The sequence below is a fragment of the Magnolia sinica genome, chromosome 13 (assembly GCF_029962835.1).
Source record: "Magnolia sinica isolate HGM2019 chromosome 13, MsV1, whole genome shotgun sequence".
In the NCBI taxonomy this organism is placed as follows: domain Eukaryota; kingdom Viridiplantae; phylum Streptophyta; class Magnoliopsida; order Magnoliales; family Magnoliaceae; genus Magnolia; species Magnolia sinica.
This window is the reverse complement of record NC_080585.1, coordinates 21,104,040-21,131,035: the sequence shown is the minus strand read 5'-3', so window position 1 is coordinate 21,131,035 and position 26,996 is coordinate 21,104,040. Positions and strand designations below refer to the sequence as shown.

The 26,996-nt window shown below is 39.0% G+C and overlaps 1 protein-coding gene across 2 annotated transcripts in view; it reads left to right on the top strand.

Moving 5' to 3' along the window:
- LOC131223170 (nuclear pore complex protein NUP205) overlaps positions 1 to 26,634 on the top strand; it is a 72,630-nt gene extending 45,996 nt beyond the window's left edge. The window contains exons 35-45 of one of the 2 annotated variants that reach the window (XM_058218483.1): positions 3,342 to 3,506; positions 6,035 to 6,187; positions 6,270 to 6,407; positions 11,008 to 11,151; positions 11,286 to 11,399; positions 11,500 to 11,595; positions 21,400 to 21,534; positions 21,862 to 21,962; positions 24,669 to 24,788; positions 24,906 to 25,038; positions 26,308 to 26,634. In XM_058218483.1, the coding sequence (XP_058074466.1) occupies positions 3,342 to 3,506; positions 6,035 to 6,187; positions 6,270 to 6,407; positions 11,008 to 11,151; positions 11,286 to 11,399; positions 11,500 to 11,595; positions 21,400 to 21,534; positions 21,862 to 21,962; positions 24,669 to 24,788; positions 24,906 to 25,038; positions 26,308 to 26,391 (1,383 nt within the window). In that variant the 3' untranslated portion in view covers positions 26,392 to 26,634. Of the gene's footprint in view, positions 1 to 3,341; positions 3,507 to 6,034; positions 6,188 to 6,269; positions 6,408 to 11,007; positions 11,152 to 11,285; positions 11,400 to 11,499; positions 11,596 to 21,399; positions 21,535 to 21,861; positions 21,963 to 24,668; positions 24,789 to 24,905; positions 25,039 to 26,307 lie in introns of those variants that run through there. The other variant, XR_009160317.1, reaches the window with a different exon arrangement.
- The last annotated feature ends 362 nt before the right edge of the window (positions 26,635 to 26,996 follow it).

Below are 26,996 nucleotides of genomic sequence, written 5' to 3'. Positions count from 1 at the left end.
TATTTATTTTAAGAAAAGAAACATTACATACTTTGCAGGACTACCTAAAGACTATGCAGGGATAACATCGGCCAACTGCTCCCCTTAGTGAACAAAAGTGGTCTCAATCTCCTTATTAGTAACTTTTTACCCGTAAGATGATTGCAAGTATGGTCTTGAAGATGGGGGATGGGAAGTGAAAGAGTCATCTCTTTGTAGGCTTCTAACACTTGGAAGATGATAATTTTGCTGATGTCGAAATGTAGAGAAGGCATCTTTTTTTATTTTTTATTTTTTATTGGAGATGGATCGAGAGTTAGATTATGGGAGTACATGCTCTAGTGATGAAACTTTGCAACAAGGTTTCCCTAATCTAGCTTTCTTGGTGCCAACTAGAGAAGTAGAAGTGGCCAGTTGTTTTTCTTCTTGCAGTGCCACAGCGATATGGGTGCCTTTATGCAGGCCGGATTTATCGGATAGGGAGCTGGAACACTTCATAGGATAATTGGGTCAGTTGCATAGGCCATCCCAACTCCAGTTGCAGGGAAATTCTTGATGGTGTCGCGTGTTCGCAGTTTGGGTTGGTTCTTGGTCAAATCCTTTTATTGGATGCTTGGGGCGAGTGGGTCGGACATTGCGCGGGATCATGCCTTCCATTTCTGGTTCTATGATGCTTCTCCTTAGGTTGCCGCCTTCACTTGGTTGGCGGGCAGGAAAAAGGTCTTGACGATAGACAATCTCCTAAAGAGGTCTATGATCATTCCCAAGGTTCGGGTCCACTCGCTTGCTCTATTCGACATACCTTGGGTTATGCTGCGCAATGTGGGGGGAGCTTCTATGGGCTTTGCATGGAGGAGAGGTGGGAAAGAAAAACAAGCTAATTTTGCATCTTGTTGTCTGGGCTATGTGGTGGGTTATTTTTGGATTGATAACCGATGCTTCTAAAATAGATTAGGTGTGGAGGAGATGGTAGTGGGCAAGGTTAAGGTGGATGTGATTGATTGGGCTTCCCTTTTGGAAGATCTTGTTTATTGTAATCTCCTCTCCTTTTTTGGGTTGTAAATTTTAAGGGTCCCTCTTGTATTCTTTCCCCGTTCAACTTTTGCTTGCAGGCTTTTTAATAAAATCTTCGTTACTCTTCAAGAAAGAAAAAAACAAGTGAAAAGAAAAAAAAAGCATCACTTCAAGCGAACGACCTACCATGATCAAGATTCGAAACGAGCTATCTTGATTGCTTGGTAAGTCCAGTGGCTACCAACTTGACAATAACCCTCCTTTATCAGGGCTAGGGACTAGTTAGTGAATTGGATCACATGGAGTTGAGATATGGAAACATGTGGTCTATATTTATATAATGCCTAATGTCCCAACCTTCATGGGGACATTAGCAACACGGTATAAAATGTTGTCTTGGTTTTGGTCAAATTGTCTTGGTTTAGGTTGCAATTGGTCTAGGTCACACCCCTGCTACAAGAAATGACCCCGAGTTGGTCTTGGGTCATATTGTTTCATGACAAGTTGCATCGAGTTTGCTCGGTAGGGGTGCACATTGAACCGGTAGAACCGGACCGGAACCGACCAAACCGTATGGTTTGGTCTTCTAGAATGCACCAGTTTTGATTCCGCTTCCAAAAATCAAAGAACCGTTTTTGGTTCTCAGTTTGAGGTATGTAGAACCGAACCAAACCATGAACCGATCCATAGAACCAAACCTGGAATCGAACATATATTAAAATAAAAACCCTAATACCCTTCACCTATTCACACCGACCTTGCTGTGGCTACCCCCAATCCCCCTCCATTCTCTCTCTCTCTCTCTCTCTCTCTCTCTCTCTCGCAGGTTCTCTCCCAGAACTGTGGAAGCGATCTGGTTTTAACGGTCCGGTTCCAGCTCCGATTATCCTAGAACCATTAGTAATGGTTCGGTTACGGTTTCACCCCAGAATCGGACCAAACCGACCGACGTGCACCCCTATTGCTCGGTTTTGTTTGAGTTAGGGTGAGTTGTGCTAATTGAACTTCGGTGGTTTCTGTCAGGACATGTAATCTTGAGTTGGTTCCGGTCGTCTTGTTTCAGGACGACTCACACCAAGTTTGCTTCATCTTGTCTAAGTCAGGGTGAGTTTTGCTGATCAACTTGTCCAGGTTTGAGGGAGGGAGGAACTATTTCTAGATTGTTTTTAAACTTTATGTATATGTGTATGTGGTCAAAATTGTTATTGGTAATCAAAATTGTTCGTATTGGAGGTGAGGTACGAGCTAAACAGCTCCACTTGGGCTTTAAATTAAAAAGCTTTCTCGAGTGTGTCGGCTCTTGATTTGTTAGGCAGCTGAAGGAATTTGTATGGTGTGCACTAAAGCCTCCCTTAGCCCATGTTTGCAACAACAGGCCAACTGCTAATTGTTGGACCTTTTTCAAGTGCTTCCATTGCGAGGATAGCCATCTCTCTAGACTAGGATGTATTCTCTGTAGTGTTCAGATTAATGGTATAGGTACATGTATTGATGATTATGGATACAAAAACATGTTTTTGGTACTGCCAATATTAGCGCCAATGCTCATAAAAATATCATTGTCTGAGGGAAACATTGGAGAAATGTTGGGAAAAAGGTGGAATCTTTCAATGAAACTTCAAGAGAAAAAAGACATGTTTCCACATGTAGGAATCAAAATATTGCAAAAAGTAAAAAAAAACTATATATAAATTTAGTATAACCATGTGTTGTAAAAAAATCAGTATAAAATAAATACAAATTTGTAGCCAATCAATAGATGGTCTAACGCTCGTTAATTTATAGAATTTCCACATTAATTGATAGTGAAGAACACATTTTTTGATATAAAAATAAAGAAATGGGGATTTCCCCAATTTCCCCCATTTTTCACTTAGATGTTAACTTTTTCGTCACAAATCCATGTCAATGTATGAGAATCATGCATAAAATTGAAGTTTCTATGGATTTTTTGACACCTTTGAATTTTGGCTCATATTTGTTTCGAGTAGAGATTTCTTCCCAAATATAAAATTTGATTCAAATAAAATCAAGAGTGTTAAAGGACAAAGTTCCAAAAAAAAAAAAAACCCCAAAAAATGGAGATTCTTTTGGGTTTTTGGAAATTTCCCCAATTTTGTCATTTTTGTCCATTTACGAATATTTTCCTAGTACTGGGGATATTATCGCTGGTATTGGGACTATCATCAAGGGTATAGGAACTTTTATAAGGGATTCTTCTCAAAGTATTGCTGATGTTATCAATGGTATCACCTAAAAGAATCTCGTTAAGCAAAAAACACATTTCTTTTAGATGACAAACTTCAGTTTATTTATTCTTGGCTACACATGTGTCTTTTATTCTTCAGGTGACGAAGGATGCAATTCAAGGTAGTGAAGCTGGAAAATCCATATCACTTTATGTTTTGGATGCATTTGTTAGCATTGATCAAGAGAGGTTCTTCTTAAGCCAACTTCAAAGTAGGGGATTTTTAAGATCGTGCTTTACAAACATCAGCAATGTCTCCCATCAGGTGCATTTTCTTTCCAAAATTTCCATCACATCTTATACTGATTTTGGTTCCTTGACTAGGTTTATTGATGCGTAAGCAGTCAAATTAATATGTTTTGGCCCTCTTCTTAAAGTGTGTTATGTTGCCAATGTGTTCCACTATGTGCTTTTGAAGGTTCATTCTCTTATATAATTTGTTCAAAGTTTCCTGCATGTGTTCATTGTTATCTACGTACCTTTATGTATATTGGCATTTTCACATACATACATACACATACACGTGTATACATATTTACATCTATGCATTGTTGCCTTCCATCAAACTTCCTTCCTAGGACAAGTGCTTTCCTCATAAGTTTGCATGATCTAAGTTGATTTAAAGAGAAGGTACGGCTCTTCAAATTGAAGATAAAAATAACCATTAGATGAAAGCAAAAATGCATAGGTACAAGCACCAATGCTTCTGCATGTGATGCTGGACACCCAATTCTACTGTTGCTAGAAGAAAGGAGGTTCATGATTGTTAGACAAGCTCCAACTGGAAATGAGAATAATTTGTTTGTCTAACAAGGCTACTCATTAACTACATGTTGAGTGAAAACCTTCGGTTGTTATCTTTGAAGGTTGGAGGACTTTATTGAAGAACTTTGGGAGTTAGGTGTGTTTATTGCACTTGTCTTTTTTCATTCTCAAAGGGAACCTAGTATGAAGGTGTTAGCCTGGTTAATGGAGAATGGTTGATGTTTGTAGGTAGCTAGTCGTTGAACTTTTTGCCAAGCAACAATGAGAATGCCTATTTTGATCATGATTGGCAAAAAAGTGTTCATAGTGCTTCTGTTGGTGATGATAGTGGTGGTGTTGGTGCTACTGTTGGTAATGATGGCTATGGTAGTGCTTCTGTTGGTGATGATGGTGGAGGTGGTTTTGGTTTCCCTCTACTATAAGTATTTATTCCTTCTCTTTCTGGTTCAATAAAGTTTCATCGTTACAAACAAATAGCATTTGGTGGTTCCTTTAATCTACAGGAGAGTTTAGGATGAACAAAAGTTGGAGATGTCAGGGATTGCAGTTGTGCCAATCCCTAAAATAGGTCATGTACTGTACTGTAAGGGTTTATATTGTATGAATTTACCCTTGGACCGTCTCTGATTCCCATAGAAGCACATCCTGAACCCCGCAATTTAAAAATATTTGAAAATAGTAGTGAATCTGTGAAATATTGAAGCACTTGAAATGAGCACAATCCTGACCTGGTGGCGGTATTGTGGTTATGATGCTTGCTTTTGTAGTTGATGTCAAGCGTTCTAGTTTCACAAGCTTCATATAATGCCTTTTATCATCAAACCAGTTGACAACTGATTGACTCTATTTGAGTCTCCACGAATTATATTGAGTCAGACAACTTGATGAGTGCTGTTGAGTTTTGACCTTGTCAGTCTTACGAGTGAGTTTTGCAGCATCTCTCCATTCTCCGCTTGAAATCTAGTCGTGTCAAGTTGACTCAATCAACCTTCTAGTGAAGCACATGTTTAGAACTATGAATAATTCTGATCAAGAGTTGTCTTTCAAATTGACTATGATCATCTGTTCCTTCTCTTGTTCTTCAATATGATAGGAAAAGTAAAAAAAAAAAAAACTGATTTTTTGTCATTTTAGGGCCATAATTGTTATTTTTTTTTTCTTGTTAAAGTATTTCACTAGACTATTTGTAAACTGTCTTTGCAACAGTTTTAGCTTTTATGAATGCAGGTTCTCACTTTTTCCCCCTCTAACTATACTGCTACCATTTGTTAAGTTCCCATGTCTTTCATTTATTTTACCTGCTCCAATTCGAGGATGACTCCCTATTTTGTTCTTATAGAAGCTCCCAATCTCCTTAAATTGCCTTTACTCTGGTTGAGTTTGTAGTTGGTTATAATTGTATGCATCATTGAGGAGATGATTGGACAATAGAGTAAAACTGTAATATGGGCCCCAGTTTGTAGTGATCAGTGGGAGAGGTGAAACTCGGCATGGACTTTTAATGTCTTTGTCAGCAATTTTGGCAAATGGTTTTGGCATGCTTGGACATATACCTTTAATGAGCTTTCTGAATGGGTTCTTTAAGAACTGTTGTATTCTTCTAGTTGTGTGTGTGTGTGTGGCCGTAGGTCAAATGACCATTTTATGGGTTTGCACTGGCAAGCTTGTTCTTCAATGACTCGTCTAGTTGTTCATATATTTTGCAGTGGTGTGTTCTTCTGGTTATTCTTTAATTTCTCTTCTAGTTGTTATGGGTTGACATTGGTATGGTCAAAGTTGAATGCCCATGTTGAACACAACTTCCTACATTTCTACAGACTTTTTTGTTTGAAAATATATAATGTGGATGCTTTGAGTTATTTTGTCATCCCATTGATATATGCTGCTTCTGTCTGCTATATCGGACACTATTTTTGTCTTCCTACTTTTCATCTTGGATACTGCTTCCATTCTGTAAATTGTTGTATGTAACACCTATTGACTATTTGTTTTTTGTTTTTTTAACTCTCTTTTATTTATTTTCTTTAGGATGGTTGGCATTCATTGAATTCTTTGCAGCGTCTTTATACCCTTGAGGCTGAGCTTGCCTTGTTATTGAGAATTAGTCATTGCTATGGGAAGCTTGGCGCCCAGGTTCTGTTTTCTATGGGCGCCTTAGAACATCTTGCTTCATGGAGGATGGTGGGTTTGCAAATGAAGCTAGTTCTTCTGTTCAAATTTATTTCCTTTGATTTGGCTAAAACTAACGTAAAGTCTGTATCAGGGAAGTTTCAGACGATCTGATGCTAAGGTTGGCAAAGATGTTGCTGTTGAGATTGATAAGCAACGACTGATCAATCCTCCAATTTTGAGATTGGTTTGTTGCTTAACATCATTGGTGGATAGTTCAGATTTCTTAGAGGTATTTTTTGTTGTTGTTATTATTATTATTAGTGATGACATTAGAGTATCCTCATTTTGATACCTCCCTTCGATAATTCATAGTAGTATCATTTATGGTATTTGTCCTAGCATTTACTTTCTTGTAACTCTTTAATTGTTAGATGCTCTAGTTTCTTTTCTTTTTCTTTCTCATCTGGATTTGGATTGACATATTTTTTCCCAAGTGAAGAAAACAAGACAAACATTGGAATAGTTCCTTATGTTGTGGTTCCATACTACCGTTGCATGAAATGTGGAGTGAAGCGGCAACAAATTTGGATGCTAGTGTGGTTGTGGGGAAGTGTTTGCTTTAAAATGTTATTAAGTATAAATGACTATGAAGCGGGGGCGACATCTGGTTAGAATGATCCTGCAACTAAGTTCCATACCTTTTCTTATTGTGCGTTGAGTTCTTGGGCTGGAATCTCATGAAGCTACAATCAATGACTCAGTGAGGGTTGCAGCATGCTAAAAGTTATATGAACTATGGTGCAAAGTTGTTAGAAGCCCGTGACATTAATGTAAGGGCATTTTCACACTGGGCTCGAGTGGGGTGGCCTGTGTGAAGCGGGGGCACACTCGGGGTGGGCGATCCGTGTGAGGTGGGACTCATGTGAAGTGGGGCTCACGAGAGGGGTTTAGTTGAGGGCCTGAACTAGGCTATGAGATAAATGGATTAATTTGCCATGCTCTATCAATTCGAGCTTTTAGAGCAAGTGGTTAGTTGTCCTACGTCAAAAGTGATATCAGAGTGGGAGGTCTCATGTTCAAGACTCCTTACCGATGGTGATTAATGCAGGCGCATTTTCACACCGGGCTTGAGTGGGGTGACCTGTGTGAAGCTGGGGTACACTCGGTGTGGGTGGCCCGTGTGTGAAGTGGGGCCCACGAGGGGGGTTCAGCCGAGGGCCTGACCTAGGCTATGAGATGAAGGGATTAATTAGCCGCACTCTATCAGTTTGAGCTTTTAGAGCAGGTGGTTGTCCTGCGTCAGCCACCCTAGGCGATATGATCCTTCATGTGGAGCAATGTTTTAAATATCGATAGTATCGGACAATGTCCCACGATATATCTTGTATCCCATATGTGCAATACAAAACGCATAGGTAGTGCCAATATATCCCACATGTTCGATCTGGTGAGTATTTTCAATTTTCAATCCCTATTTTTGTTGAAATTTTGTTAAATCAGTGCTAAATGGTTACAAATCCATTGGTTCTTTATGTTTTGCATGAAAAATCATGGAGTTGGAGCTTTGATTTCGATATCCATTGGTTCTTCATCTTCTCCATTTTTTTTTTCAAAATTTTCCTTCAACCAGCTATCAATTAAGACTAATTTCAAACTATTTAGGGTTATTTTATGAAATGATCATCACATAGAGTGTTGGTGTTCCAATTTGGGGAAAATTTGAAATTTCTCTCAAATTGCTTGCAATGTTGCACTCCAAACATGAAATCGAGTATGTATGAGGGTTGATCGACTGATTTGTTAGGTCATTGCCAATTTCCTAAAAATAAAAATCATTTTTTAATAATAAATAAATAATTTTTTTTATTAAATTAATTAATTTTTTTTTTTAAAATTTCCCTTTAACCAGCTGTCAATTGAGACTAATTTCCATGTATTTAGGAGTGTTTGATGAAATGATCATCACATGCACTCTAAATATTATGCATTCAATTTGAATAGAATTGTATTAGTTTGGTCAGACAACACGTAGCTTAGGACCCTATAGAAAGGAAACCTATTATGTGCACTTCTTTTTTTGAGATGTTATGATTTAAAAGTGTGTATTAAGGTCTTTTTTAACAATTCCTGAAGTTTGATTGAAAAATTCAAACCATTTTCCCAATGTTTTCTAAAAAGTTCAATAAATTACCCGATACGAACGATATATCCTGTGCGATAACCGATACATATCTGTATCCCAAGGATGCAATGCGTATCGCGATACCGATATTTCGAACATGGATGTGGAGGTACTTGCATCCCCTAGCATCTTGGACAAGCTACGCATACCTGGGAAGCCAAGTGTGACGACGGGAAGTTCAAGGATGTTTCTTAAGGAGGTGACGCTATGATCAATACAGCCGGGATGATTGTGGTGTGAGTTTCGTGCAAGCCGTTATGGATCGCCAAAGTTCTTATACCCATTGTAGCCAATATGTATCCGTTGGGCCGAAGTGAGATTCAACCATAAGAGTGCATGGGTGACAGATGGGTTAACACCAAGAGAGGCCCCTCGTGTCTTGGGTAACATACATGTTGGTAATTGTTTCTAGACCAAGTCCTCCTACGTTGCCATTAGCGGTGAGTATATTGTATCAATGTGTTTTGACAGCATAAGCTTGGGGAGGTGCCGTGTCTTCTTTTTTGGACCACTATGTTTTGATTAGCAAATCTTGCTTGATGGTCGACAATGCATCCATTATGGCATGAGGATTTTGTTGGTGCTGATGGTTGAGAATGCAAGTTCTCGAGATGTCAGTATTGTTTAAGGCCCTCCCACTACTAAAAGCTCGAGGAGAGTCCTTGATTGGGAGAGGCAAGCATTGGTGCGTCACTATATCTCATAAATCATCTCTATGGTGTGTCACCATATCTGGCAATTGTAGTGTCTGCCACTATATTTCACAAGCCATTTCTTTGGAGGCCCTAATCTTGTTCAATTGGATGGCTTTTTTTGGAAGATCCGATAGAGGAATGTTGTTTATGACCATGGAGGATGGCAGATCCTTTTGTTGTGGGCCCCATCGGCCTACATCCTACATCCAAGCACTTAGACACTTTGGATACCCAAAGGGCTATTGTAGAAGTGATGACAGTGACAACTTGAGGATTAGGTCTCTCCAACAAGGGGAATCAAATGTAGCACAAATGGGCCTAAAATATCTCGAAGGCAACACTAGGCAGTGCAAAGGACCACATGATGGGAGACATTAGCAGATCGGGAATAATTCACTGTGAAGTGAAACGGCAACAAATTCAGGTGCGGGTGTGGGAAGCATTAGCTTGAAAATATTATCATGTATAAATGACTAGGAAATGGGAGTGAGAGTGCGAGTTTGAAGTGGGAGCATTACCTAGTTAGAACAATCTTGCAACTAAGTTTTGGACAACAAAAGCATTACCATCCTCTCCTATTTTGCATTCGATGCTAGTAGAAAATGTGATAGCCTTCTTATGCAGTCCATGTGCGCCCCACTTATCTCGAGGGCTGAGATTGAGTAGAAGGTCACACACGGTCATCTCTATTTAGCTGATTGTTATTTTTTTTTTTCCTCGTAATTTTGAGCTTTTGTGGGGTTATTTTGGTCATTTCATTTTCTTTACTAGTTTTTAGTAAGGAGGCTATGAGGATGTTTGAGTTAGTTTTGATCAGCTGATGGTTAGTTGTGATCAACACACGAATCACCAAGATTTGATAGAGATTATGGTTGTTTGATAAATACTATGTTTGAGAGATTGTAAGAAGCTTTTGAAAATTTGAAATGAAAATTGATTCTCTTTTAAGTAGAGAAAAATAAAGAGAAGAAGAGGTGGGGATTTCCCTTCTTTTGCTCTTGTTGAGGTTGAGTTTGATCAACAGTCAAGACGCTTGCGGGTCCCTTGATCTTGGAGGATACCCTGATGGTTCGTGCTAGAGACGCTCGCTGGATTTGGATTCCTTGCCTTAGGAGGCCACACTATGGATATGACACACCCCCTCTTGCATCATCTTATTAAAGGGATGTACAAATTTTCGCAAGAAAGTGTTTTTTTTTTTTTTTTTCATTAAATAGTTAGTAATAGTTGTTGTATTAAAATGCTGCTGAGGAACTGCTAGTGTCTATTTTCAATGAGAATTGCCAACTTATCCTTTCTTCTCTGAGCAATTTGTTAACCGCTTCTCTACTTATGATCCCATAATCTTTGGAACTTCTAAGTTTCTTGATTGGCTGGAAAGCCCTTAAGGGTGTGTTTGGACTGGGGGAAAACAATGGAGACCAAAAGAAAGGAAAAGAAAAAGAAAAAAAGAAAAAGAAGTAATGATTCTCCAACAATGAATTCTCAAGGATTCCATAGCACTATTGAACTAGTTGATTCCCTTTTTGGGGATCTTGTTCGGACATCATGTGGAAATATAATTTTTGTGAGACAAAGCTCATCTCATATCTTGTGCTCGAGATATTGACTATGGAAAATTGTAATGATTGCTATGTGGAATCCACTACTATTTTTGCTATTAGAATATAGTGAAACATCCCATCATATGAAATGTTTCCTTTTCTTTTCTTTTATTTTCCCTCAATCCAGACAGGCCCTAAGTTTTGGTGCTTTAGACTTGATTCTATTCATGATCAATTTATATTCTCATTAATAACCACTAAATGGCCTATCGAAGAAAACAGTCGTGAAGTTTATTAATGCATTAAGTGCCTATTGGGTGATGTTTAGTGTTTTAGTACTGTAAATGTTGCTTCACTGCATCTATTTGTTCTTTCGTTGGTTGTTTTGTTTGTTTGTAGTTCTACATATTTTTATATTTTGGTTTACAGGCTATAATATCATCTATTGTTGGTTGGGATGTTGAATAGGTGAAGAATAAAATTGTTCGCGAGATTATAGATTTTGTCAAGGGGCATCAGTCATTCTTTGATCAAGTTCTTAGGGAGGATGTTTCTGAAGGAGATGAATTGTCTCTAGAACAGATTAATCTGGTTGTTGCCATATTAAGCAAGGTAAGCAAGTGGATCTGCTTTGGATTTTACTCTCATATATGATTCTGTCATAAGATCTGTCTTCACATTTGTACGCTGCTGTTTATTTTTGAAAACTCTCTTGATTTTATAATGGAGCTCTAGATATTTGATAGGTTTGGCCATATGAAGAGAATGATGAATATGGTTTTATTCAAGGGCTTTTTGGTATGATGCGTTCCCTTTTCCCCCTTGATGGAGAAACTTTTAATCTTGCACAATCTCTTGAGGTAAAACTTCCATGTTCCTTTGAAATATTGTTAGGTTGAAAACAAATCAATTTGTTTTAGGACATTTTTATCCAAAATGATTTCATTTTGTAATGATCAGAATCAAAAGAAGTCAGAGTTGATTTTGTTCCGGCTGTGCTTTAGTCTGAGCTCTTACCTCTACTTCCTGGTCACAAAAAAATTCTTGAGATTGCAGGTATGCAAAAGCTTCAGCAGATGGTTGTGAAATAATCATATGTTACTTTTCCATTTTCTTTCTTTTTCTTTGCCTCATCCTATGTTGTATGAGGTATTGATTGCTGCTTCTGTTATATTAGCTGCTAATATTTTCACAAGTATTCACATATTTATAGTTTCCTTGAACCTTGATCACAACATCCACACAATCTAGATTCTTCCAAAATTTGTTAATTTTTTTCAACGGAAACTGAGATATCCTTAAGGGCGTGTTTGGATTGGTGGCAAACTATGGGACTGTGAGGGAAAGCAAAATAAGCTGATGGTAAGTTGACATCAGCGATAGGGGAAGTAAACCCTTTGCACTAGTTTGTTTTGCTAAAGAGAAGTCCTGGACAATGCTTTCCCTATGAAATTTCTAGTGTTTGGATTTCAATCCCACAAAGGAAAACCACTTCTCCCTCAAAAATTGCCATTTAAAACCTCAAATCAGGGGGAAAGTATGGCTGCCACCATTTGACTTTCTTTAAAAAAATGGTTTTATTCCCTTGTTGAGGTGGGGGAGGCAAAGGCAAATAGTCTGCTGTGGCATCCTCTCCTTCCGAAGCAAATGCAGATGTCTCGTTGACGTAAATTGAATGCTTTCCCTAGTTTACTCTCAATCCAAACACACCCTAAGAGAAAGAAAGCGAACGAAACAGATACAGGGGTCGGATTGATTAAAACTAATCATCTTGTCATTCCCTATGACACGAGATTTTCAGCTAACAAAACTCTCTTTCTCTCTCTCACTCACACTACAAAGAAGAAGAAGAAGATGCAACACATCCATGGCTAATAAAGTAAACATGGATCCCATGAGAACCAAGACAAGATACCTCTTCCCCAATTGGGTACATTCATCTACAGTCACCTCATTCTAGTCCGACATAATGTACCTTGATGAGCATTCTCGAGACATAGTCCCAGAGAGAGCCCAATCAATGATCATAGAAGTAATACTCTGCTCAATTGATTTGGTAGAAGCTGATTTGTTGTAAAAGATTCTTCTATTTCTCTTTCCCTATAAACCCCACATGATACTAAAAGGCAATGTTTTAAATATCGACAATATCGGCCGATATATTCCACGATATATCTTGTATCCCACCTATGTGATATGAAACGCACAGGTAGTGCTGATATTTCTCACATGTTCGATCCGGTGAGCATTTTCAATTTTTGATCCATTTTTTGTTGTTGAAATTATGTTAAATCATTGTCAAATGGTTATAAATCCATTGGTTCTTCATTTTTTTGCATGAAAAGTCGTGGAGTTGGAGCTTTGATTTCGATACCCATTGGTTCTTCATGTTCTCCATGTTTTTTTCAAAATTTTCCTTCAACTAGCTATCAATTGAGACTAATTTTGAAGTATTTAGGAGTATTTGATGAAATGATCATCACATACACTCTAATTTCTAAATTTGAGTGTAGGTGGCCCGATTTGGGGAAAATTTGAAATTTCTCCAAAATTTCCCAAATTGCTTGCAATGTTGCACTCCAAATATGAAATCAAGCATGTATGAGGGTTGATCTATTGATTTGCTAAGTTATTGTCAATTTTAAGTAAATAAAAATAATTTTTAATTTTAAATTAATAAAATATTATTATTATTTTTTAGAAATTTCCCTTCAACCAGTTGTCGATTGAGACTAATTTTGAAGTATTTAGGAGCGTTTAATGAAATGATCATCACATACACTCTAAATTTTGTGCATTCAATTTGAATATAGTTGCATTAGTTCAGTTAGATAACGCATGGCTTAGGACCCCATGCAAAGGAAACCTATTATGGTCACTTATTTTTTGAGATGTTATGATTTAAAAGTGTGTATTAAGGTCTTTTTTTAACAATACCTGAGTTTCATTGAAAAATTCAACCATTTTCCCAATGGTTCCCCATGTTTCCCAAAAAGTGCGATAAATTACCCGATACAAACAATATATCTCGTGCGATAACTGATACTTATCTGTATCCCAAGGATGCAATACGTAACGCGATACTAATATTTCGAACACTGCTGAAAGGTACCATCCTCCACAAAATGCTCTTTAAATTTTGATGGGCCCAAGGACACCAATTGATCACTCAAGGTGGGATCGATTGAGATTCCAATGTATCCCAGACAAACCAAAGAAATGCATCTAGATGTTTATAACGTGATAGTTAAGAAACAGATGGTCTTCATTTTCTTCATTTTTTCGGCTCATGTAATGTAACACATGTTGCCATGTGACGCTTCTTTAGACTATTGAATGTGAGAATCTTATGTGCTGTTGTTATCCATGTGGAGACTTGTAGCCTTTGCAGGTTGTGGGAACTAGGGGTGCACACGGTTCGGTTTGGTCCGGTTCTGGGGTGAAACCGGAACCGAACCGTTCCTAATGGTTCTAGGAAATTTGGAACCGGAACCGAACCGTTAAAACCGGTTCGGTTCCGGATCGGTTCCACGGTTCTTGGCTTTTTATAATCCAGCCTAATTGCAAGCCCATGTCCATCCATGTTGTGGTCCATTTGATGAATGGTTTAGATGTTGTATAAGGTGTTCAAAAATACATTTACGAAAATAATTATTCTAGAGAAAATAATTATAAAGTGTGCAAAAATACATTGGTTCAAGGTTCGGTTCCACGGTTCGGTTTTACGGATCGGATCCACGGTTTGGTTCTACAGATCGGTTCATGGTTCGGTTCGGTTCTACATACCCCCATACCGAGAACCGAACCGATGTCACCGGTTCTTTGATTTTTGGAACCGGAACCGGTGCACTCTAGAACCGGACCAAACCGGACCGTTTGGTCAGTTCCGGTCCGGTTCTACGGTTCTACCGGTTAAATGTGCACCCCTAGTGGGAACCCCAACTATTTGTGCTCGGTGCTAGCACTTCCTACTAGGACATGAGAATTTGTAACGTGGCCTTGTAGAGAATTTCCTTTTTTTAAAAAAAAAGAAATACTTACCATGTTTTTCTGTCCTCTACTAAAAAATTGATCTGAACCTTGCAGAACATCCTCTTGAGTCCTTATTTACTCATTTCATCATCAAAGAGAATTCTTACCATTGATAACCTGCAAAGAAGAGCGATGGTTCTTCCTAATATTTTTCTAATGTGCATGGGGGATGAAGACACGATTGATCATCTTTTTATACATTGCTTGTTCATTAAGAAGGTTTGGGACTATTTTCTTTCTTTGTTTTAGGTGGATTGTGCCATGCCGAAAACAGTTCATGATTTTTTATGGGCGTGGCATGAAGGAGGAGGTGGTAAGGTTCGTAATGTCTATTGGTGTCTGCTCATTCTGGCTTTGATGTGGGCTATTTGGGGTTTTAAGAACGATCGCTGTTTTTGGAACGCGGAAGGGGGTGAATGAGGTGATTTCTAAGGTTATATCGCTAGTCAAGGATTGGGTGGTTTTTGTAAAGGCAGCTTCGACTGGCCTCCCCCTTTAGGCGTGTGTTCAGTTTGTTTGGGGTTTGTATTTTGCGAGTTTTTAAAATAAAATTGCTGTTAATTGTAAAAAAAAAAGAGAATCCGACAAAGACTAGTTTTTCATTGTTGCTCCAAGAACTTCATAGGAATCAGTAACACTTTCCTCACTAAACATGTATAGATGGAGAAAAGAAGGATAAAAAAGGACTTCACCAGGGAAATATCATCAATTTATAGGTATTTCCAAAAGAAAACGTTTCACGCCTGCCAATAAAACGAATGCCTTCCTGACATTCCTACCACCTTGCATGCAAGAGACTCAATTAGCACCGCTGAGTGCCCTCCCACCTTACTGATGCCTTTCACACATCTGAACTAACTCTCATTGAGAACAATCATGAAAGCCAACCCTCTCGAACCACATCCCTCCATAAAGCCACCTGTTGCTAACCAGAGACACCCCAAACTTTGGTGCTCAACACTTGTGCTCCCTTTTGAGATGTGAGAATATGGAACCCAGACCTCATCGAAAACCTTCCCATTTCATGAATGCTTACCATATTTTCTATTTGCTGACCAAGGTTTGAATAAAGGCCTGATAGAAGACTCCTCGCCAATGCATCACTGAGGGATGGAAACAACGGATGACGAAGTTGAAGGAGAGGAGGATAATTCAAATTCGAGGAGACAGTTGGGGGAAAACTGCTTTTAATCTTCTGCGAGGGAATGATTTGTAGGCCTTGGTTAGGAGAGGGTCATGCTAGTAGCTTCTGTTAAAGGCAATGATATTGAGGAAAGGGAGTCTCGATAATAAGAGCCTCTAATGAAGAACATGGAGAAAGTACTTGTTGGATCTGGGCTAGGAAGAATAGGGGCAACGCCGAAGGGAGAAAGGGGCTATTTGAACACCTTTTGAACGAGATTCCGACGCTTTTTGTTAGCGGCTACCTGTTTGGCTGGCCACTTATCAAATTTTCTAGGATTTTTGGTATGGCGGGGGAGGTAGTAGAGGTGATCATCCCTTGCCATCGAGGGTCGCGACCTCCCTGGGGCTTTGCTTTTGTTTGCATGCGAATGAAGGAGGAAGTTGAGAAAGCCATAGATCTCAATGGGGAAAGTTTTGCTGGGAGGAAGATGCTAGTGTAGAGGGCAAGGTTCGGCTTGGATGTAGTCAATCATGAAGAGAAGGTGGAGAATGGAAGGACAAGGGGAGTAAGGGCAAGGAGGAATCAACAACTGACGAGCATGCATAAGCGGGAAGCTGCGTTCCCAACTAAGAGGACGACTGTTAACAAAAGTTCTGGTAAGGCCCCAACAGTGGTGAAATTGCCGACAACGGGGAGTCCCACTCTCATTCGTAGTCAGATGCAGTAGAAGGGAAGGAAGAGATGACTTCGATGCAGAATCAGTGGGTTTGGAGATTGGAGTCAATAGCGGAGCCGGTGGTCTGTGTTGATCCAGAGGCAATAGAGAAGCGAAAGGAATCTTTCCAATGGTCGGTGGTTGCAGAAATGAGAGAAGGGGCTCGACTATCCAAAATCAGAATTTGGCTTAAGCCCTGTTGCTTTTAATATGCATTCATGGTTTCTGATATGCTATTGACAATCTTTAAAAGAGGTCATTGACCATCCCCAATATGTACTCCTTGTGCCTAACCTATGCGGAATCGGTAAACCACTTGTTTGTTCACTTGTCCGCTTGCTAGGTTCATTTGGCTTTTTGGGAGTGTTCAAGATTCCTTGGGTGATGCTGGGGGACCATTGATGACCTATATTTTGCATGGCATGGGGTTGGTTTCGGAAGGGATGGCAAGAAGTTATGGAGGCTTTGTTTGTTGGTTGGTTTGTGGTCTATTTGGGGAGAGAAATAACCGTTGTTTTAGGGTCAAGAACGGTTTGTTTTCTCCTGTATTGGGGTGGGCTAAGAGCTATGTAAAAGATGGGCATCCAATCTAAATATCCCATTAGATTGTCTCCTTTAGGTCGTTTTGGGGATCCTTTTGTATCATTTTTGTGCTAGTGACACTTTTAATACAAGTTTCGTTGCCTTCCAAAAAATTAGACAATGCTTTGATAAGAATATTGTCTGTCAGCTTGCTCGTTGAAGTCAACCAAATGGGTCTTAATTAAACACAAATCGAGGATGATCTGGTGGTTTAGTGCCCATTACATATAACAAAAAGAGAAAAAAAAGGTGATGGTTTTCCCCCTTTTCCGATATTTCCCAAAACGGTCCATTTTGCTTCGATTTGTTGAATCCTACTCAATTATTATGATCTTCAAAGATACGCCTAGATCTAGTCTAAAATTAGCTTTCAAGGTTCCTTCATGGTTGAAATTAAGAAGTGGAAAATCAGAAGAAAAAAAAAAATGAAATCAAAACGTGGCCTTTATAGAAATGATGGCTTTGTATTGGTGTATCATCCTATTTGGCCCAATTTTTTTTTCTTGACGGACTGTTCAATCCTGCAGCGGATAAAAAAAGGCTGGTTTAACTAACATTCACATGCAAAAAGAAACACAAAATAAAAAATCCCATTATGAATAAAGGGGTGATTGATACCTTTACCTAACGGCCGATACGGCCATAGTGTAACGGATATTCAAAACCATGTTCCTGATAGATCAATATGAACCTTGTAGATCATCCTTCTAAGCCTTTCAAATAGATTTGTTTCATCATCTTAGAGAATCCAAGAAAGATTGATATTGCAACATTACTTCAAGAACTCCATATGAATCAGTAACCTTTTCCCCACTAGGCATGCAAGATGACGAAAAGAGGGCTCAAAAAGACTTCACTAGGGAAATGTCATCAATCCATCGATCTTTTGAAAAAAAAAATGTTATCACTGTTGCCAATAAAACAAATGACCTTTCCCTCTACCACCTTGCGTGCAAAAGCCTCAGTTGGTACCCCTAACTACCTGGCCGCCTTAGCCCCCCTCTGCACACACGCAAGAAAAACCCGATACTACTCATGGTAGCATGGCTTTTCTATTTAAGTTTTCTCACTCCAATGCCTATCATCACCTTTTGCACATCCTTCCAAATCCAATTCATAAGATGAAATTTATCTTGAATTAATCTATTCCCACTGAAAATTCCTTTGAATCTGCTGTACTCCAGAAGAATGTTACCTAAACCACAAACCCCCAGCATTTTATGTTCTTGATCAGGAGGATTATGGGTCATTTGCTATCCAGATCGCTATTTTTAGCGACCCGAATTAGTGCTCTTTGTTCTTACTATTGATTAAGTAAATGCAAATTTATATTCACAATGTAGAGATTAACCTTTATTTATTTAGTTATAAATTAACACTAACCATGCAGGTTCTATAATCATAATGTTCATATTCATATATAAATTGCAATACGAGGTCATATATAAAACTATATTGCATACATAATATATGTAATGGAGTGATGCGCATGATCCTACCCCGAGCTATCGTGTATCTGTTCCTGTACCACATACCAAAGCGATCCACAATCCAGGTAACCTTGCTCTAGAAGCCACTACGGCCGGAGGAAAAGGAGATAGGAAGGTCGGAGCAGACCGTTCAAAAAAAATAAAATAATAAAAAGAAGCAAATAATAGAAAGAATTCGGAAGGTTAGACTTGAGTTAATATACTGATCAGCTGTTAATTGCATCCCAAAACGAGACTACTTTAGAGTCGCCCCCAAGAGGTAGGCTGAGACAAGAACAAGGGAGATTTACTTTTTTACATCGCAACCACTAAGGGCCTGTTTGTTTGTTTTACCATCTACCACAGTAAATGGTGGTAAATATACAATGATTACTTATAATAGCCATTTGGAAGAGACTGAAATCGCATAGTAATTTTGCCTCGAGAATCAAGATTGCAATGGACGGGATTGCCTAAGTAAAATCTGTGGGTCCCACCATGATGTATATGTCTGATTCCTGCTGTCCATCAGTTTTAACAGCTCATTTTAGGGCATGAGCCCAAAAATGAGGCGGATTGTAAGCTCAAGTAGACCACACCGTAGGAAACTGGGGGATAATGTCATGTAGAGTTGGGCACGGGACAACTTTGACTCGACTAACTCGACTCGTCCGACTCGTTCGTACCCGACTCGATCCGAACCGAATGGGTGAGTCAGTCTGAACCGACTAGGCTTTGCCCAATCCGAACTCAAATCGAGTCGAGTCCGAGTTACCCAGTAACTCAATCTGACTAGACCCGAAACTCGATACGGTTAGACTTGACTCGATCCAAAATCTGATTTGACTCGGATTTGAGTGTGTGTGTGTGTGTGTGTGTGTGTGTGTGTGTGTGTATAGAACTCTAGTTTTTAAGTATTTCTAAACCTACCCACTGCACCCGACCCTGATCGACCCCAAACTCTCTCTCCCTCCCTCATCATCCTCTTCCAAATCCGGCAGCCACTCACCACCATCACCACCCTCCTCTCTATCCTCTACACTCCTACCTCCCTCATCTCTCGATCTGATTCGGTGCCAACTCGACTCGACTCAGTACTTTTGACCAGTTCAGACTCGGTCCAGATCAGTCCCGGGCATACTGGACTCGGATTAGGCATGCTGGACTCGGTACTGAGTCGGGTTGAGTTCGGGTCAGACATATTTCAAAACCGGATCGAGTTGGGTCAGCCCTAACTCGGTTCGACTCGACTCGATGCCCAGCTCTAGTGACATGTATCTTTTAAAGCAGAAATTTGTGTAGGGCTCATAGTGATGTGTATCTGTCATCCAACCTGTTCATAAGGTCAAAAAGACATGGATGAACAAAAAACTCAAATATCAGCTTGATCCAAAACTTTTGTGTACCCCAAGAAGTTTTCAATGGTAGGCGTTCAATTCCCACTATAGCCTGTGGTGTGGTCCACATGCACTTTGGATTTGCCTCAGTTTTGGGTTCATGTCCTAAATGAGCTGATAAAATGGATGGACGGTGTGGATCAGACACATATATTATGGTGGGCCCCATAAATTTTATGTATCTCGTTCTTATCCTTGGTTTTAGTGAAGCTGTTAACATCATAAGGGAAGCTTGCATGAATTTTCCATGGTAAGTAATGATCACCCATTCACTCCCACTTTCTGTGGTAGATGGTAAAACAAACAGGTCCTAAGCCAAGCTCCTAACCATTTCCTCGCGTTGGAGTGACCCTACAATTAAGTATTATTTTTATTGCCTTTTTGTATCGGTATTATTGGGTTATGCATACAAATCTTCTTTTGGATTTGAACAGAGCTAGAGTGTCTTGGAGACCATTGTATTGAAAATGATTCAAAAGATGTATTGAAATTGATTAAAGCCAGCCATGCTTTATTGGACAGAATGTTGGGCAGTTAAGGAACAACATGTTCATAGGATGTGTAGCTGAAATGAGGATGTTGAAAAGGATCAGTGGCAAGATGAGGAAGGATAGAATTTGAAATGAATGCATTTGAGGGAACTACGGAGTAGCACCAATGGGTAATAAGATGAGTGAAAGTAGACTTAGATTGTTTTGTCATGTGCAACAGAGATCAATAACTGGCTGTGCCTGTTAGGAGTGAGTTCGTACAAATTGAAGGTTCTAAAACAGCAAGGGGAAAGCCTAAAAGGAAGTGAAATGGAGTTGGTAAGAAATGACTTGTTGTCCTATGGTATAACTAAAGTTATGGTCTTTGATAGAGTGGAATGGTAGAACAGGAGGATTCATGTGTCCGATCCTAACTTATTGGGATAAGACTGATGATGATGATAGTTGAAACTGATTAAAATGTGTTTCTCATATTTATTTGCTTTTGTTTGTCATGCTGCTTTTGAACAACATTTGGGGATTTGTATCATTTTCAAAAATAATATTATAAATATTACAGAAAGAGAGTACAGTAGTCTCTACCCTCCAAAATGTCTAGGAGATTTTTTTTTTTCCGTCTAAAAAAAAAATAAAATAAAATTTCCGTAGACATTTTGGAGAGTGGAGACTGCTGTACTCTCTTTTTATCAATATTTTAGCATTACTATTACCTTGAGACCTTGTAAGGAGTAGAGACTGCTCTAGCCTCTTCTGTTACTTAGTGTGCTACATGGTGCTCTTGCTTACTGCTGGAACAGGAAACTTTGTTAATTTTTTTCAGATGCATAATGTTATGCATTGGATTTCTCCAGCTTAAGATAAAAACATGCAAAATGAAAAAAAAGGGATATCACGGAACATTCTTTGCAAAAAATTGCAAATCCAAACAAGTCATGGTATACTAGCAAAGGAAGAATTCTGTGATAATTGCCACGATATATTTAACTCATGATTGCACGTCTATTTTCCTGCTGATTTGTTGGTTCTAATAATACATTTGTGGTGGTAGGTTTCAGATGGTCCTGGTGATTATCATGCACCTGGTGGACATCCACCCACGTTGACGCTACTTGGTTCTCTTCTTGGTGCTGTGACCATTGCTCTTGAGCATGCCACTGAAGAAAAATCATTATTGCTTAACAAGGTAACTGAATTTCAGGATTATTTTTTAAATGACGTTAGGGTGTCCCCTCCCCATTTTGAGGCGAGACTATTCCCTGCGGATGCATGCAATCACCTGCAAACCACATGCATTGGGTAATCCCAAAGAGGGGAATCGAACTCGCGTCCGTGGGGAATACACCCACGACGCTTGCCGTTCGCCCAAACCCTGTGTGGGTTAAGGAATGAGTACAGCTTTTATCTTTTTCTTGTTTACCCTTCAGCGTGAGGTAGGTTCATTCTTTTCGTGTTGCACTGTGACTTATTCTGTGCATGTTGCACTGTGTAATGAATCTTTGTGGTCTGCTAGATTCAAGACATCAATGAACTATCTAGACAGGAGGTTGATGAGATTATCGCAGTGTGCATGCGGCAAGATTGCGTATCACCATCTGATAATATCCGGAAACGGTATTAGTTTTATCTTTGTAGTACTTGGCTTCACTGTTTACCTTTGTGACATAAATTTCCTGTTCTTTTATTTCCAATGATCTTATCATTGGGACATAATGTTCTCATTGTTTTGGTGATCATTGTTTACTTTTTGGTGAACAATTCAACTTTTTACTTGCAATCGTCATTGCAGCTAATTTTCCATGGATCCTTTAAGTTGAAGAGTTTGTCGTTAAAGTTGAAGAGTTTTAAGTTCTAGTTTCTCCAGTCCTTGTTTTGCTGGCCATTTGGGGATTTTGTCTCATAACCTATGTGCAGTGGTAAATGGTGAGGATCAGGATCACATACTCTTGTGCAGAAATAATTAAATCCTGTTGCTTGAATGTGCCTTAGAGAGTGCATATCTCTCATATTCCATTTGGGTAATGTAGTTATTTTGTCATATTGATAACTTGATATGTATTGTACTCCTGATGCGCAAATTAGTCTTCATTCTTCAATGTTCTGAAGATCATAATCAGATTGTAACTGTTGGATGTTAGTATACGGGAAGTGTTCAAGTCGATCAGCATTCAGATACCATGCTAAGTATATCAACAAGGGCTCCCATTTCTTAAGACCCGAACTCCAAAATGAGCTCAAGACTTGTTAGTTATTTAGAATATAGATGCGACGTACCAACTTGGTTACATGCCTTGTGGAAACTTTTGTGGAAGCATTTTAGCATGTAATTTTGATGAAGAACCAATTCTTCCTGTCTGAGAGTATGGTATGTAAGAGGATCCCTTGCGTTTATATTTGTAGTCCAGTGGTAGTTGTGATCTTCTTGTAGGTGTAAAAGTCTGTATTTTAGTGTAAAACTGCAAGGACCCAGTGGTTGCTCTATTGGGTAGTTTCTTTGTGAGTGACAAGGAGATGCTGCCCAAGGAGATGCTACCTTTCTGGGCAGCATCGTTCAGGAGTTAGGCTCTCTCTGGTTTGATGTGTAGGGTCGTATGAAGGTGCAGAGGTTCCAGAGCGGCTGCTGATTGATTGTCTGTCTAATAAATTGTTCGGTTCATAAGAGTAGTATTTTTTTATTTCCTTACATGAGAGACATTGATAATATATCAATGATGAGGACATCCGAGCACCATACCAGAGGAGGGCTGAGCCACTCTCCTTATTGCTAGACGACCATTACATGGGGCCCAGTTGGCCCAATTCACATTCCTACCCACGTTGAAGACCCCATGTACATGTTTGTGCATCTTTGAAGACCCCACACTAGGAAGATGCACTTGGGCTGCTTATAAGAGCTTGATAGACATGATCGAACCATTGGATCGGGTGGACATGATCGAACCGTTGGGTCATCATTATCGGACATATTGATCATGGACTCCCATGGGCCATGAAATAGTTTAGTTATTTAGATTGTTTATGTGGTTTGTTATTTTTGGTATAACTTATATTTATGCTGAGATTAGGGAGTTAGGAACAACTTTTAATTTATTAAGTGTCTTTATGTTGAGAATCTTATCTGAGAGCACCTTTTTGTAAATGTCTTTTCTAAGACTATAAAAGAGAAATGTGGGTGTGTGGAGCTCTAATGCCATTATTTTGAAAAAAAAAAAACTTCGTTTTTTCTCTTCTTCATGTGATTTGAAAAATACTCCATGTGATTTGGAGCTTGAGTGTGGTGCGATTCCATTCCTTATTCAACGGAGGTGCAAGGCTTCCATTTATCATCTTTCTTCTCTCTTCCTTTCTATCCAAAAGGTATCTTCTCAAAAACTTCATCTCTCTTCTTTCATTTTTCATTCCTATCCGAGACCATGCAAATCATATTTTTATTCAACTTTTCATCATCCGACTTCAACCCAACCAAAATTAATCATTGAGGACCTAAAAAAATCCTAGCCAACGCCCTACACATGCGAGCCCCTAGGCTGACCATATGGACAACTGTTCAATCCTTTGATCTCCCCTTGTTCCCCCCGTCAAAACCCCTTGATTCCCCATCCATAATCCTACCCTAAACCCTAGATCCCAAATTTCCTATTTTCTTCAATTTCTAAAAACCATAATTCCAAAATCCCTAATTTTCATGAACCCTAATTTTTCAAATTTCAAAAATTTCCCTTCGTAACTCTAATCATAAAACTTACAAATATGTCCCTCAAGTGTGGAACGTGCCTATCCTAAATCGGAAGTTTTATCATTCCATTGGGCCTAGTTTTAATTGATTTATGTGATTTCTTAGAATGCGGGCATGTGATTTAGGTTAAATCAGATTTTATTTCTTATTGTTTACTCTTAATTACTTGGTGGGTTAGCATCTTTTGTTAATTGAATTACTTTATGGACTCTTTCATAATCTCCACGTTGCAAGCTAGTATTAAATCATGTGTCTTGCATCAAGCAACCCTTGGAAGTGTTCAAGATCATGGTATAATTATGTTCTGGTTTTCATTCTTTCAAGTCTTCTCTGCTGGAGCTTCACACTAACTCTATTTTATGGTCTTTATATCGATAAGAGAAAATAGTGGTGCTTCTGGATCTTAATGTTCAGGTTTTATTTATTTATGTTATTTTTTGGAACATATGCATTTGGCATGCATTGTGTTCCTTCTCTTACTGATTCTTTGCCATGCCCGTTCATATGTTCTTATTGCCCAACAATGCTTTCTCCATTTTATTTGTTTTCATATAGCAATGTCAAGGGGTTTATCTGCTTTACAGGAGGTACATTGCGATGGTTGAAATGTGCCAGGTAGCTGGTAATAGGGATCAGCTTATTACTCTTTTGCTTCAACTCGCAGAGCATGTGCTTAACATTCTCCTCATCCATTTTCAAGATGGGTAGGACATTTCACTAGTGTTTCAAGTTCATATTTTATCTGAAATGATTTCACGAAAGAGGAAGTGGCCTTACATTCTGGCTCTGAAAAGAATATCTTTTGAACTTTCTTTCTGCAGTCCTGCTATACCAGAATCCAGTGTGGCTATGAAACCTGTCATGCATGGCTTTAAGACAGATTCACAAGAGGGTCTTCCTTCTCTGTGTGGGAAGCTACTTCCGACTTTAGAACAACTGGAACTACTAGGCGAGGTATGCTTTATCAGTGCGTGCACCAAATTATTCTGTCGCATTGGTTCTGTAGTATTGAATGGCGCATGCATGGTAAACGTTTTGTTCCTATTAATTAAGGCAGATGTGTGATTCTGGAGCATCTATGTAGATAGAAATACATTAGAAGTGCATAAATTCGTAAATGTGATACAAGAAAAAAGAAAAAAAAGAAATGCATTGTTTGATGTGAGCAGCTTTTCTAAATATGTAGGTGATTGTCAGAATGGTTTTAAAATAGGTACTCTCCCCCCTTTTTGTTTTTGTGAAAATTGACTTGGCATGTAGTAGGAAGGTAGAAGTGCACTTCGTTTTTTATTTTTGAAAGGAATTGCACTTATTTTGCAAGTTATTACCACTGAAACTTGGTCATGGTTGTATTTTGTCATGGGGTCAATGCGGTACTTGGTACAGAAGAATCGACTCCTGGGCCAGGATTAAGATGGTTTTGGTGTACCATATCAGCCACTGCTGAAACCAGTCTTCACCTTTTGTGTGTGTGTGGCATTTAAACCATGCATCAGTTGTGCCTCACCACATAGAAAGGATATGCCAAAACTCAGTGGGCCACATCATAGGAAACAATGTAAAGACATGCTGGAAACCACCAACTTATAGTATCGCCCTTCCTAAGTTTTTGATCAGCTAATCTTCAAAAAAAAAAAAAAAAAAGGTTTTGATCAGCTTGACCTTTTAGGTGACCCTTTATCCTTGTCAGTCGCACCTAATAGACAGGTTGGATTGCATATGCACACCACGGGGGGCCCAAACTTGTTTAATATATTTCTATGGTGGGCATTCTCCCTAATTTTCCCTTTGTTGTGGCCTACCTGAGTTTTTGTTTGGCCCTTTTTTGGGATCATCACCAAACTCGGGTGCACATTTGATGAACGAGATGGATTTTAGACATAATCATGGTGGGCCCCACACAGCCTTCGTCCAATTATCTCTTGTATTTAAATCAAATCATTCAGAATCTTCTGATTTGGACAGACCGATTTGGACTAGTCTAGCCTGAATTGGGTTGTTTCAGGGTCCATTTTGCAATAAAGGTGATGTGTATCGTATCATTGGGTACTGAAATGGGTGCACATCAGGTGATACGTACCGGTTTCGAACAATATTTTGAACTTCTTCTTTTTCCTGGGTGCTCAGAATATGGACAAGCGCAGTCGCTGTTGATCTTAAACCCCTTCTGCAGTTGATTTCAGTAATTCAATAATGTGTGATGTGTGTCCTTCACTTCTGCAGGATAAAACAGGACACACATTGAAGGTGTTTCGCAGGCTAGTGAGCATGCTCAAGGAGATGACAATCCAGAAATTGGCTCCATGAGAAGAGAAACTTGTTCTCTGATGTGCTGGCGTTGTCTTTGCATGCAACATGAGTGGTAAGTGGCCTTTTAAGGTATTGAAAGATCATATGTTTTTAGATAGATGTGCTGGCCATACATGCAAATGCCTGAATTTGGGACAAACACGAGCAAATTTACCAAAAATTTGTAAATTATATTGTAACCAGTATGTTGGATGATGTCTTTGATAATTAAGGAGAAAAGTTTTTGTCTTGCTTGATTAACTATTGAGATCTACAGAAAATTCATATATCTAAAAGCAAGAAACCCTGAATTTGAAAAATCTCCAATTTGAGATATTGGAAGGAAAAAAAAAAAAAAGAAAGAAAGAAAAAAGGAGTGATTGTATTACACGCACAACCTTGTTTAGATATTTTCCTCTCAAGCAGATTGGGTCACTTGGGGGGCGTTTGGATCGTTACCTTAGATAAGCTACTTACGCCACAAGTAGCTTATCTTGGTTTCTACTTATTCAGCATGCCAAACATGCGTGCTTATCATTCAAAGAGTAGGAAAGCATGTTTGGTTTCCAACATCATAAGCATCTATTCCTCCAGCCTGTGTGGTCCCCCTCACATCCACTGTC